The 12,385-nt window shown below is 36.2% G+C and overlaps 1 protein-coding gene across 3 annotated transcripts in view; it reads right to left on the reverse strand.

The window, feature by feature from the left end:
- CACNA1E (calcium voltage-gated channel subunit alpha1 E) overlaps nt 1–12,385 on the reverse strand; it is a 291,680-nt gene that overhangs the window by 94,626 nt on the left and 184,669 nt on the right. For all 3 annotated transcript variants that reach the window (XM_015813135.1, XM_015813134.1, XM_015813132.1), the window contains exons 14-18: nt 11,753–11,884; nt 10,681–10,753; nt 8,294–8,411; nt 7,169–7,236; nt 4,252–4,349 (exon numbers count right to left, since the gene is read on the reverse strand). In XM_015813135.1, coding sequence (XP_015668621.1) covers nt 4,252–4,349; nt 7,169–7,236; nt 8,294–8,411; nt 10,681–10,753; nt 11,753–11,884 — 489 coding nt within the window. The remainder of the gene's footprint in view (nt 1–4,251; nt 4,350–7,168; nt 7,237–8,293; nt 8,412–10,680; nt 10,754–11,752; nt 11,885–12,385) is intronic.

Genomic DNA, 12,385 nt, shown 5'->3' on the forward strand with positions numbered 1-12,385 from the left:
TCAAGACATGGTTGTTCCAGCTTGCGGGACTGGCCTAAGGGATTTTAAAGGGGTTTTAATTACTTTTAATTGGAACAGATTCAAATATTTCTTTTTAATTAATTTTAAACGTGTATTGTATTTTTGTATTTTATCTGATTGTTAGCCGCCCTGAGTCCGCAAGGAGAAGGGCGGGATACAAATGTAATAAAATAAATAATAAATAAATAAATAAATAAATTATGATAGAATGGACTTCATAAAACAAGCAATTTCCACCTCATGTATTTCTTTTCATAGACTGTCTGTTCTTTTCAGTAAATGTAACAGAACCCAACAAACACCACTCTGATTCATAGAAAATTATCTGGGGGAAAATAACTTCCTCTTGGAGAAATTAGATATTTACTTTTAAAGTTCTGAAACATGGGTGTCCTCTACAACATATGACTAAATTACTTGAAGGACAACATGTCCCCATCTATGTATAATCAAGGATGTAAGATCATCCCCAGAGATTCTGTTTTCTGCCCAAAATTAAGGTTGGTCTGATTGATGGGCAGCAAGGGTAAATCTTTTTCAGTTGTGACTTCATGCCGTATGAAATCTCTCCCCTGAGAACTTTTGTGGCTACTCAGCTTTAATTCATTTAAAGGTTTTTTAATTCTACATTTTTATGGATCAAATTACTGACTTTTACTTTATGGTTCAGTTTGAGCTTTTAATATTTACTCAACATTTGATAGTAACCTATCATATTAGTGCACTAGCACCTCCCTCATGTTCCTCAGTAGCTTTTTTATTGTTGCTGTTCCTTCAAGACTGTCTTTGCTCCTGGTGACTGCCTGGACCAGGCCCTGCAGTTTTCATGGCAGCATTCTCAGAAGTACTTTGCATTGCCTGCTTCTTAGGGCTGAGAGAGAGTAACTTCGCCCAACTTGTTTTCTGCTTAAGTCAGGATTATAACTCAGGTTTCCATTCTGATGCCTTAACCGCTACATCATATACTGGACATAATATGATACTGAAAAAAGTGACATATGAGTGGTCCTTGCACTTATGGCCATTATAGCATCTTATCGTTACATGATTACAATTCGGATGCTTGGCAACCTGACATGCACTTATGACATTTGCAGCATCCTGAGGTCACATGGCCACCCTTTGTGGCCTTCCCAGGTGGCTTCCGACAGGCAAAGTCAATGGGGTAAGCCAGATTTGCGTAACGACTACAGCAAAACAGGTTACAAAATCAGGTGCGAGTCATTCAATGAACACATCACTTAGCAACAGAAGGTCTGGTCCCAACTGGGATTGTAAATCAAGGATTACCTCTCCTCTTAAAGCCACCTAATGTGTCTAAGTTAAGGATCACTGCTTCTCATGTTAGCAAATTAATAACTTTTTAAAGAAAACATTGTGTAGATTTTTCTTCCTTTTCCCTATCTTGAATTTTCTACTGTTTGAGTTCACTGAATGATAAATGGTTCTCAATTTTATATATTATTTACTTATTTGTGAAATTTATTTGCCGCACACCTCTGGCTGACTTACAACGCAAGCAGATTACATTACATTTACGTTTCTTTCTCCTAGGACTCTAGGTAGTTTATCCTCGACTTACAACAGTTCGTTTAGTGGCCGTTCAAAGTTACAACGACACTGAAAAAAGTAATTTATGACTGTTTTTCACAGTTACGATCTTTCCAGCATCCCCATGATCATGTGATCAAAATTGAAATGCTTGACAACTAATTCATATTTATGGCTGTTGTTGTGTCCCAAGATCATGTGATCACTGTTTGCGACCTTCTGACAAGCAAAGTTAATGGGGAAGCCAGATTCACTTAACAAGCGGGTTGCTAACTTATCAACTGCAGTGATTAACTTAACAACTGGAGCAAGAAAGGTTGTAAAATGGGGCAAAATTCACTTAACAAATGTCTCACTTTATAACAGAAATTTGGGCTCATAATTCAAGGACTACTTGTATTAAAATTCACCGAAAAACATTACAACATGTTTTAAAATAATGTAATTACCAAGCAGCAGGAGCCAAGTAGCAAACTCGGAGGATAAGCCTCTGCCTAAATCTACAACTCGAGCTATGAATATTCTCTACAATTTCTAATAATTAACAATACATTAAAATAAATTAAATATTAAAAAAATATGTAGCCTCTATCTTTGAGTGCTCCATCCATAATTTGACTGCTTTCCCTAAATTGCATCCTGTGCCCCCAAAAAACAACAGAATTAAGTGAGGCAAAGAGGGAACCATATTCATCTGTGGGTGGGGGTAGAGCCATTTCTCAGCAAATGAACTCAGGTAGTCCTCAACTTACAAATACGACTGGAACTTCTGTCATTAAGTGAGGTGGTTGTTAAGTGAGTCATGTCTGATTTTAATCTTTTTTTGCTGCAGCCATTAAACAAATCACCACAGCTGTTAAATAAACCATGCTGTTGTTAAATAAATCTAGCTTCCTCCATTGACTTTGCTTGTCAGAAACCAGCTGGAAAGTTACAATTGGTGAGCACGTGATCTTGAGGTACTGTAACCATTGTAAATATATGATGATTACCAAGGGTCCAAATTCTGAGTATGGAGCCATAGGGATGCTGCAATGGTCGTAAATGCAAGGAATGGTCGTAAGTCACTTTTTTCAGTGTTGTTAACTTTGAATGGTTGTAAAACAAATAGTCACAAATCAAGGAGTACCTGCATCATTGACCTCGACCTTGACTCTTACCCTGCCTTTTTTGCTTATGTTAGAGCAGCTAGATTCTTTGCTATAGGAACCTGCAACTCCTGCATAATTGGTGATACTTTAACAGTAAAGTTATATTGACCAATCAATAAGCAGGCAGATCGATTATGGACCAACTGAAGCATCTGAAAGTGTGGGTTTATGTGGAGCAAACTGCTAGGTGTAAGGTAACAAAGGGCATACATTACCATTGCCACTGTTTCCTGTTTTGGGAAAGGCTGCAATTGTGCGTTAGCCAAAATTGGGAAATACCCTTCTGGACAAGAAGTCCACCAATTGTACTAGCTGGAGTCACAAAAACATTTCTGCTTGCTGAGCTATAGTGCCCCTCCCACATCAGGAGGTAAAGAAGAAGGAAGCTTGTACCCCAAGGGCTTCTGGGATTCATCCTAAGCCTGTTCTGTCCTATTCAGCCCCTCACATTTCTGGGCATCGGGACAACATTTCCACCACTTCCACTGTTCAGTTTGGAGTATGTCATTAATGATTTCACTCCTAACTTGCAGATGAGCTCTCCCAAAAATTTTATGTAGATATTAAAAACAGTGAGGGAGAGGTGATTCCTGGTGTACCCCACAAGAAATTTCCAATGGTGCAGACATCTCTTCCCTCTTCTCTCTTCAGTTAGAGTCCACTACTAAGGGAGGAAGAGAAACACTATAAAATAATATCTCTGCCAATCCTTACAGGTGGTTGAAAGAGACACCTTCATGGTTGAAGATCTCAAACTCTGCCATTGTACAAAGAGGGGTACATTCTCCCCATCTAAGCCTACCACAGGTCATCCATAAGACTGACCAATATAGCTTCCGTCCATTTCCGACAATTGAATCCACACTGGAATGGATCCAGATAACCCGTCCATCTGCAGCCCTCTGCCCATCTACCTTCTCAACAACTTTCCCTGAAAAAAGAAGGAGGGAGTCTGGCAATATTTTTCTAAATTACTAGTAGTATTGTTAGTATTACTGACGATCATGAGAAATTTGGTAGATGTTACAGTTGCTTGATAGGAAGCATAAGATCCTCTCTTTTGTTTTTCATTTTTCTACCACTTGAGTACAAACTTCATTAGTGTAAGCATTTATAAAAAAAAAATCTGCTGAAAATATTAATGGAAACAGCATCAGCAGTTTTGATTGAGGGGGCTGAAAGAGATTGAATGATTTAATTTACTTGAAAAGAAAAAAAAGTCCATCCTTGTCTGGACTTCTAAAAAGTAAAGTTTAATTGCCTTCATGAATAAGAAACTATTTAATATAGAGTCAAGCCACTGATTCACCTAGCTTAGCAATAACTCTACTGGTACATGGTTTTTCTGCTAGAAACCTCTAAAGATTGTCCTTGGAAGTTTCCATATGCCAAGCAAACATTATACCTTATTTTATATTTTCTCAATCTTATAGATTATGTTCTACTCTTTCTTTCTTAGAGTTATGACTATAGCAAATTTGGGGATGTAAGGTAATGTGGCCCATGATGAATGAGACTGGCAACTCACTCTATAGCAGGCATGTTGGGAGCAGACATTGGACTGACTTCTTTGGCTTTCTGTAGAGCATGCTTTTGATTGAAAGCCTCTTCTTCCTCCTGCTCATCCTAAATAAAAGGCAAAGGCACTGGTTAAATAGGAGAAAAAGTTGTATACTTTGAATGAATGAATTATCTCAAGTTGCAACAGTGAGGTTTGCACTACCATTTTAAATATGCTTGAGATCATGGGTAAGAAATGTACATGGGCTTTGGTTATCTGTAGGACATACCTATGCTATACAGTACATAAACATCCCTACTGGAAAACCCATTTATTCAGACTACTTCAAAGATCTATAAAACATATATCCAATCTACAGGTAGTCCTCGGTTTATAACCACTCTTTCAGTGACTTTTCAAACTTGGTTTGGTGCAGAATGAGTGGAAACTTATGACCGCTCTTTGGAGTCCCAGCCATCACAGTCACGTGAGCCCTTAGCATCCAGGTCACAATTAAGACATTGCAGCACGCACGGTCATGTTTTCATCATTGGTGATCTTCTTTGCCAGCTTCCATCAAGCAGATTCAATGAGGAAGCCAGGGGGACATTGTAAAACACAATTATGGGATGTTCTTGCTTAATGGTGATTTGCTTAACGAAGGCAACCAGAATTGCCAAAATTGCTATCGCTAAGCAGAATGGTTGTATGACACTTTGCTTTATGATCACATTGTTTAGCAATGGCAGTTCTGCTCCCAATTGGACAATATATCTGTAAAATTATCATCGCTGCTATTATTCATTTTTACCCTTATATCCAGTTTTCCTGTAATCAAAGCAGAGTATCTTAATATTGCTACCCTAACAAAAAAAAAAATCAAAATATGCATCATCAAGACTGGTCAAAGACTGAAATAAAGATATTTGATTTAATTTGATTTAAAGGTACATATAAAATAATGCTTTATCCATTCAGTTGATTCAAAATTACAGTCTGTCTCCTGGCTTTTAATGGATCATAGTCATTCAGAGCTGCCTCAAACTGTAAGATGAGAGGTAAACAAATTTAATAACAAAAATAGCAAAAACAGTTGAAATGTGGATTTCCCTGTAAAATGCAGTGAGAAGTGGGAAAATATCCTGTAGTCCTTGAATATAAACCAGTGATGCCCTTGCATGTGGATTTCATCTATAAAAATGTTATGTTTGATAACAATACTATTTGTAGTATTAAATGTTATATTCTGCTCATCCTCTAAACTCTTCATAGTAGCTTGCATGTAATTTTCAAATGATGTCTTATACAGTATAGGAGTTTTTCCAAGTCAGATTTTGGGCAATACAGAAGACTGTGACATTGTACCATGAGAAATGGTATATTTACAGCTTATTTCCAATGCATACCAGTTTAAATCTTTAAATCATGGGAATGGAAGGTACTTTGGAGGTCTTCTAATCCAACCCCCCGCCCAAGGCAGGAGACCTTATTGCATCCCAGACAAATGGCTATCCAATCTTCTCCTGAAGATGGAGAAGATTGTAAAATATCACAGGTCTTTTTCATTTTGAGATACATATTTATCTGACCTAGAGGCAAATCAGAAAAATGGATTCTGTTCTGTTTCATTCCCATTGACTGTGACAGAGGTTTGTCTCTAACAGAGGGTCTGCTTAACATCCATGTAGTAGAAATGATTAATGCAGCTGGACCAGAAAATAGCATTATATTTTTCTTTCTACCAAAACAGAATTATGAAAGCAGCAGTGGTCACAGTTTCTTAACTTGACTCATTACATATTTTCTAATAACATGTGTCGTAAGCACACAATTTCTAGTGAAACTCATCTAGGCATGATTCCAATTTATAACTGTAATTTAATAATTGCACAAGTATCAACAGGCAAACTGGAGAAAAATGAGTGAGATTTGTGATGCTGAGCTATTAAAGAGATAACTATAATAAATTCTGATGATTGTAATGAGAAGGAATGATTATATCTATGAACTAAGTAATATGAATAGGAAGGATGTAGGCCTAGCTGAAATGAAAAGAGCTTTTGCCAATTGGTAGAAGAAACTGGCAAAAGCTATTCAAATAAAATCAATGGGGAAAATATTAAGTAATGGGAGAAGGCAGATTCTAAGGATATGTCTCATACGTGATGGGTACCTGTTCTTCAGAAGTTTAAAACATTTTAGTTACCAGTTTAATTAGCATTGCTTACTTTTTTTTTGCTTGCCTCTTTATTGTGCAATTCTCTTCTTTTAGATAATTGGATTATTTTTATTGTTTTGCATACTATTAAGGAGATAACTCCTATAGAAGGATGAAAAGTCTGGAGAAGGGAAGTCTTCTCCCTATTCTAGAAGAGGGGGTCAATCTATTTTCCAAAGCACCTGAAGACAGGACAAGAAGCAATGGGTGAAAATTAATTAAGGAGAGAACCAACCTAGAACTAAGGAGAAATTTCCTGACAGTTAATCAATAGAACAGCTTGCCTCCAGAAGTTGTGGGTGCTCCAACAGTAGAGGTTTTTAAGAAGAGATTGGACAATCATTTGTCTAAAATAGTATAGGGTATTCTGTCTGAGCAGGGGTAGAACTAGAAGACTTCCAAAGTCCCTTCCAACTGTTATTCTGTTATTCTTAAAGCCATTATTACTAAACTCCAGCTCCTAAATTCCAAATATGCTTGAGTAGAATAGGACTCCTTATTACTGATAAAAAGCTCCTTGTGTTGGCTGAAAAAGATCCTTTGTTTTATATTAATGCTATACATGCCAAGGTTAAGCTCATGACAGTCTGCTTCCTTAAAATTTAAATCAGATAAATCAGGTTTAAAACTATATCCTATCAAAATGATATAATCATGATTAAGAATACATTGACTTTTGTATTATTAAGATACAGTAGATTGTTAATGCTAGAATATTTTTATTACCTTTGTCAGTTCCTGTGCATTGGCTAGGTTGTCCACAGCAATGGCCAAGAATACATTAAGTAGGGTATCTAGAATAGTTGAGGGATGAATGAAACTTCACATTAAAGTAGCTAGATGGACATAATGCAGAATCAACCTGCCAGGTAGAAATTTACTACTTATTCAAGTAGGAAGGGTTGTAGCTTTCTAATCTAAACAATACCTAAACAATAATTTGATGGGGAAAAGAAAATAGAGCATGGATAAAAATTTCAATAAAAAAAATGGCCTAAGGAAAAAGAGTGATGTCCCACTGATTTTTAAGCCCAGAGGCACAAAGATGAACATGTCATCTTTTTACCTTCTAAATCCTGTGAAACAGCCTAAAACTAGTTGCATGTATTCTCACTATGACAACCTTGAAACTTGGAGAACATCATGCAAGTTAGTTGGCCAGTAAAAGAGTACAAACTTGTATGTATCGAAAATATTAAAAATTATATTTGTTTAATGTTGACAAAGGAGAATACTACTAGAAGAAGAGAAGATCAAGGAAATATATTATTAATTAATATATTGATTATATTGATTATGGAATAATGGAAGTTAATCATTATTGGTTGTTTTTAAATATATGAACCCAGACAACATGCTGTTTATCAAGCACCAAAGATTGTTATTGTAAAAAACAATTAAAAAAATTAAAAAAGAGTACAAAAAAGTAATCCAACCAGTGTGCCACTTTTCCATCCAAGTATTGAGTCTAGTGCTTTTTAAAAGAAAAGGGGTTAAGCAACATGATGACCTATCAAAACCAACTGTGAGGTGCTAGTTTGATGTATAGTAATTTAATTTCTTGAGGAGAGTAGGGAGAGCCCAGAAGCCAAGAGGCAAAGCTCCCAAGTTGCATAGAGCACTAATATTTCAATTACAAAAACTATTGAGTACTGAAATAGGAAGTCTGCTGAATGGAGATGATAATGTGGAAACATAGTGGCACAGAATCAATTCAGGACTGGCAAATGTTAAGTGTGGGGATACCCTAAATGATGAGTCTTACGGGTATTAACAGGAGTGCTCCCATTACTACTTTCCATGGTCAAATGTTATAACTTATATTTCAAAACAATACATTAAGAAGGATACAGTTTCCAAATAATGTGAGGACTATGAAGTAGATGGATGACCACATTCCTGAGCTGACACCACCTTGAGAGCGAATTCCATTGTACATCACTTCATTCCAATCTTCACCTGTTAATATCTAAACAAACAGTTGATTTGATTACTATTCTGAAGTTCAAGGGAGCTTTCAGAGGGATCTCTGTTCATTTTATCTCATAACACCTTTCAAGATAGGACAGGCCAAAAGAGAGTGAAACACATATAGTTAATTCCATTGGCTAAGGATTCCCATGTATTAGTCCAATTCCTTAAGCAGGAGTGCTACTGTTTCAGGCATAGGCAGATTATTAATACTAAATTATAAAACACAAAACATAAAAAGTTATTTTTCCCCAATTCTGGTGAAGAGTTCATTTTTTTTTAAATTTAACCAGGGATGCCTTATAATTAATAAGTTAGTTGTTATAGTTACAATTATAGTTATTTATAGTTAAAAATACAAATGGAAACTTTGACAATAAGAACATCTCAGAACTCAAATCTTCATTTCATTTCATTTTTATGCTGCCCATTCCCAGACTTTGTATAAATAAGAAAAGGCTAGGACAGTGTAGTGATGGGGAGTGGAAGGTTAAAAAAAAATTGGTGAATTGTTATTAAGGAATGAAGAATTGTATTGGTAACAGATGAAATTGACAATAACTTGAAGAACTGACATATGATTAGGTATGTTGATACAGTAGAATGTAAAGAAATGAGCAACAAAAAGTTTAAAAACATTTTGTGATGAGAAATAGTTTACTACGCTTTCTTAGTTTTTCCTTTTTATTGTATGATGATTTGCAATTTTAATTATGTATATAAGTATAAAGTGGAATATAGATTTCATATATTAAAAAATTAAAATATTTTTTTAAGTTTTCAGCTGGTCTGATCAAATATATTTATAATTGTCCACCTGTGAATTCTAGTTCTTGCTATTACAATTCAGTTTTATTTAACTATTAAATCATGTGGGCATTTTTTTTAAATGCTGCTGTAGAGGCTAACTTTATAAAGAATTTTGTTATCTTTGCCTGACAGAAAGAAAATGAAACACGAAAAGGAGTTGAACCCAATCTTGGGAGTTGTATTTGAGTCCTATGCAATTAGCTTAAAGTCCATACTGCTTTTGTACCCACTCAGTACTGACTGATTGTTGAACTGATTTGATTTCTAAGACATCACAATCAAATGACGCTCCATGTTGCACAAAGATAATTACAAAACGTATAAGCATACAGTATCTAAAATATAATAAAACAACAATTACAAAGAATATTATAAAACATATTTATGGTGTTCTTTCAATAAATTAAATTTTAAAAGCCCTCTGGAACAGCTCTGTTTTGACTTGTTTCCAGGAGGGCAATAACAGTGGAACTGATGTAGCTTTTTAATATAGTTTTTTCAGGGAAGGGTTTCATAATTGAGGGTTTTTTATTGTATGACTGTAAGCTGCCTGGAGTCACTTCAGTGACATGGATGGCATAGAGGTTTAATGATAAATAAATATTACAAAAAATATTTCTTACTAGCCTCATCCCTCTAACTTCACAGTAGTGTGGAACTACAAGTAATTTTTCTGGAGATGTTCTTATAGGGAAAATTGATTTTAGTTGAAGTAGGTGGTCTTAAAGGTACATTGGTTTCAAACTACATAGGGCTCCATAAGTTAAAATCTGCACTTTCAATTTCACCCAGTGTAGGGCTTGTATCTTGCTCCCTCTTATTGAAATATTTTCTTAACATTTGACACGTCTTACTAAGCAATAATGTGATTTGATATTGGCTTTGCAGAGCATGTAATCTGCAGCTAGGCATTATGGATTGTTCAACAACCACAATTAAACAAGCCATAGATTAGCTTGATCTGTAAACCAGGCCACAATGTTTTATTATTTTTTTCCAAGCTGACTGATGGGGAGAAAACTCTATTTCTGGATCGTTTGTTCAAACATTTCACATCTGTTAACTGACACTTAACTATTCTCATTATTTTGGATTTGGCAAGGTGGGATGATAGTTTGGTTCCGGAAAAAAATGTATGTTTTGATGACCTAGTCTCAGATCTCCCAGTCCTTCCCTAATGCCTTTCCATTTTTAGTGGGATCCCCTCTATAGCATCCATGCTGCTTATTATCAATAAGGTTGGGGAAAATGCACAAAATCAGGACATGCACTATATTTCATTACAAATAACAAAGAGGAAGGGACAGCACTTTGACATTTAATTATCATTTTTAAGAGCAGTACCTTTCTGATATATTATGCCCCCCTCCCATGAAAATAAACGACTGTAGTAAAGCCTGTATGTTGCTGTTGCTTTTAATTTTTCTAACACCAGGTTGCAAAGCACAGAGTTATACCTGGAAAACTGTCATGATGGCTGCAGGAAAGGTATCAAAATTTGCCGAAGGAGTGCCATCCATAAAATTAAATCTGTTTACAAAAGAAAACAAATGTGAACATTAATGCTAGGACATGTTTTTTATTCAGCCCACAAAACAGAGCAAAAGGTTGAATTATCTAACCTTCTGGTCTCTTTCTCTAATTCTATATATTCAGAAAGATGATGGATTTCCTTTTACTGGATTTGTTCAAATGAAAGCCAGACAGTCATTGGCTTGGATGTGTTTATTTGGATTCCTGCAGGGAGCTGATAGTCTAAATGGCCCCTGCATGGCAGAAAAATAGAATCTGGGCAAGAATAATATAGAGTAATAATATAGCTGAAAAGATTATTCAGGAATTATCTTTGAAGAGCAATGGAGAGCAACAGTGATCTGTTTTAGATATTTAATTGTATCTCCTTATCATTGAAAGCATGGTCTCAATCTTCTGCCGCTTCTCTGGAGTCTAACAAATTGCCAATGTGTACAAATTTCCAAACGCAGAAGTAAAAGCTATGAATCTTTCAAACCATTTTTTAAAAAGCAGCTGAAAGACTGCTAAAATGCTTATTTCTGTGACAGCTACTGCATATTATGTTTTTGCAATAAATCTGCAAAATAGAAGAAAGGTATATCTTCCAAAATCTTTTTTCAGAATCAATTTAACCAGACCCTCATATCTTGCAGGAAGCCCATAAGACAGTGATGGCGAACCTTTTAGAGACCCAGTGCCCAAACCCACTTATTTATCACCGGATGCTGGGTGGGCGTGGCTGCGGTGGTCATGGCAGACTGGGTGGGCGGGGCCAGGGTGGTGGTGGCCAGTCCCTTGCCATCTCCGGGGAACAGCACATGTGCCGACAGAGAGGGGTCTGAGTGCCTCCTCTGGCATGCGTGCCATAGGTTCACCACCACTGCCATAAGAAATTGCTCTCCTAGTGTACTGCAGCATTAAGTAGCATTATTGGAAAACGTTATGGAACCTTTTTGGGAAAATCTAGTATTTTGGGTAACATGTTAAATAAGCTTTCTTTGTTTATATACTTACCTGCCACCAAAAAGCTGCATTCCAAGTAGAGCAAAGACTACAATGAAGAGGAAAAGGAGGAAGAGCAGGCTGATAATAGACTTCATAGAACTCATCAGAGAGACCACCAAATTCCTCAAGGAAGCCCAATACCTGGAAAATCCAGATGTTGTTATAGCCTGCTTCCAAAAGCATCAACCATGCTGTAGCAGCCAGGCTGCTCCATTGTTTAATAGTTCTCACAATCAGGAAATTCCTCTTTAGTTTTAAGTATCTCTTACTGTAAAACTTCTACCCATTGGTTCTTGTCTTACCCTGAGGAGTAGAGAGAATATATCTAACTCCTCTTCCCTGTGATACCCCTTCATGTATCAGAAGAATTCTATCATACCTCCCCTTAATCCTCTCACCTTTAAGAGAAACACAGCAAGTTCCTTTAACTGCTCTTTGTAGGATTTAGCCTCCAATCCCTTTACCATCTTTGTTATTCTTCTCTGCACTCTTTTAAGTTCCTCAGCATCTTTTTTGTACAATGGAACCAAGAACTGTATACAGTATTCCAGATGTGGCTTGACAGATGAAGCCTAGAGTGGTACTATCACTCCCTGTGACTTTGACACTAAACCTCTATTGATGCTGCCCAAATTGTAGTGG

This window comes from Protobothrops mucrosquamatus, unplaced genomic scaffold (genome assembly GCF_001527695.2).
Source record: "Protobothrops mucrosquamatus isolate PMUCROS unplaced genomic scaffold, P.Mucros_1.0 scaffold140, whole genome shotgun sequence".
Lineage (NCBI taxonomy): Eukaryota > Metazoa > Chordata > Lepidosauria > Squamata > Viperidae > Protobothrops > Protobothrops mucrosquamatus.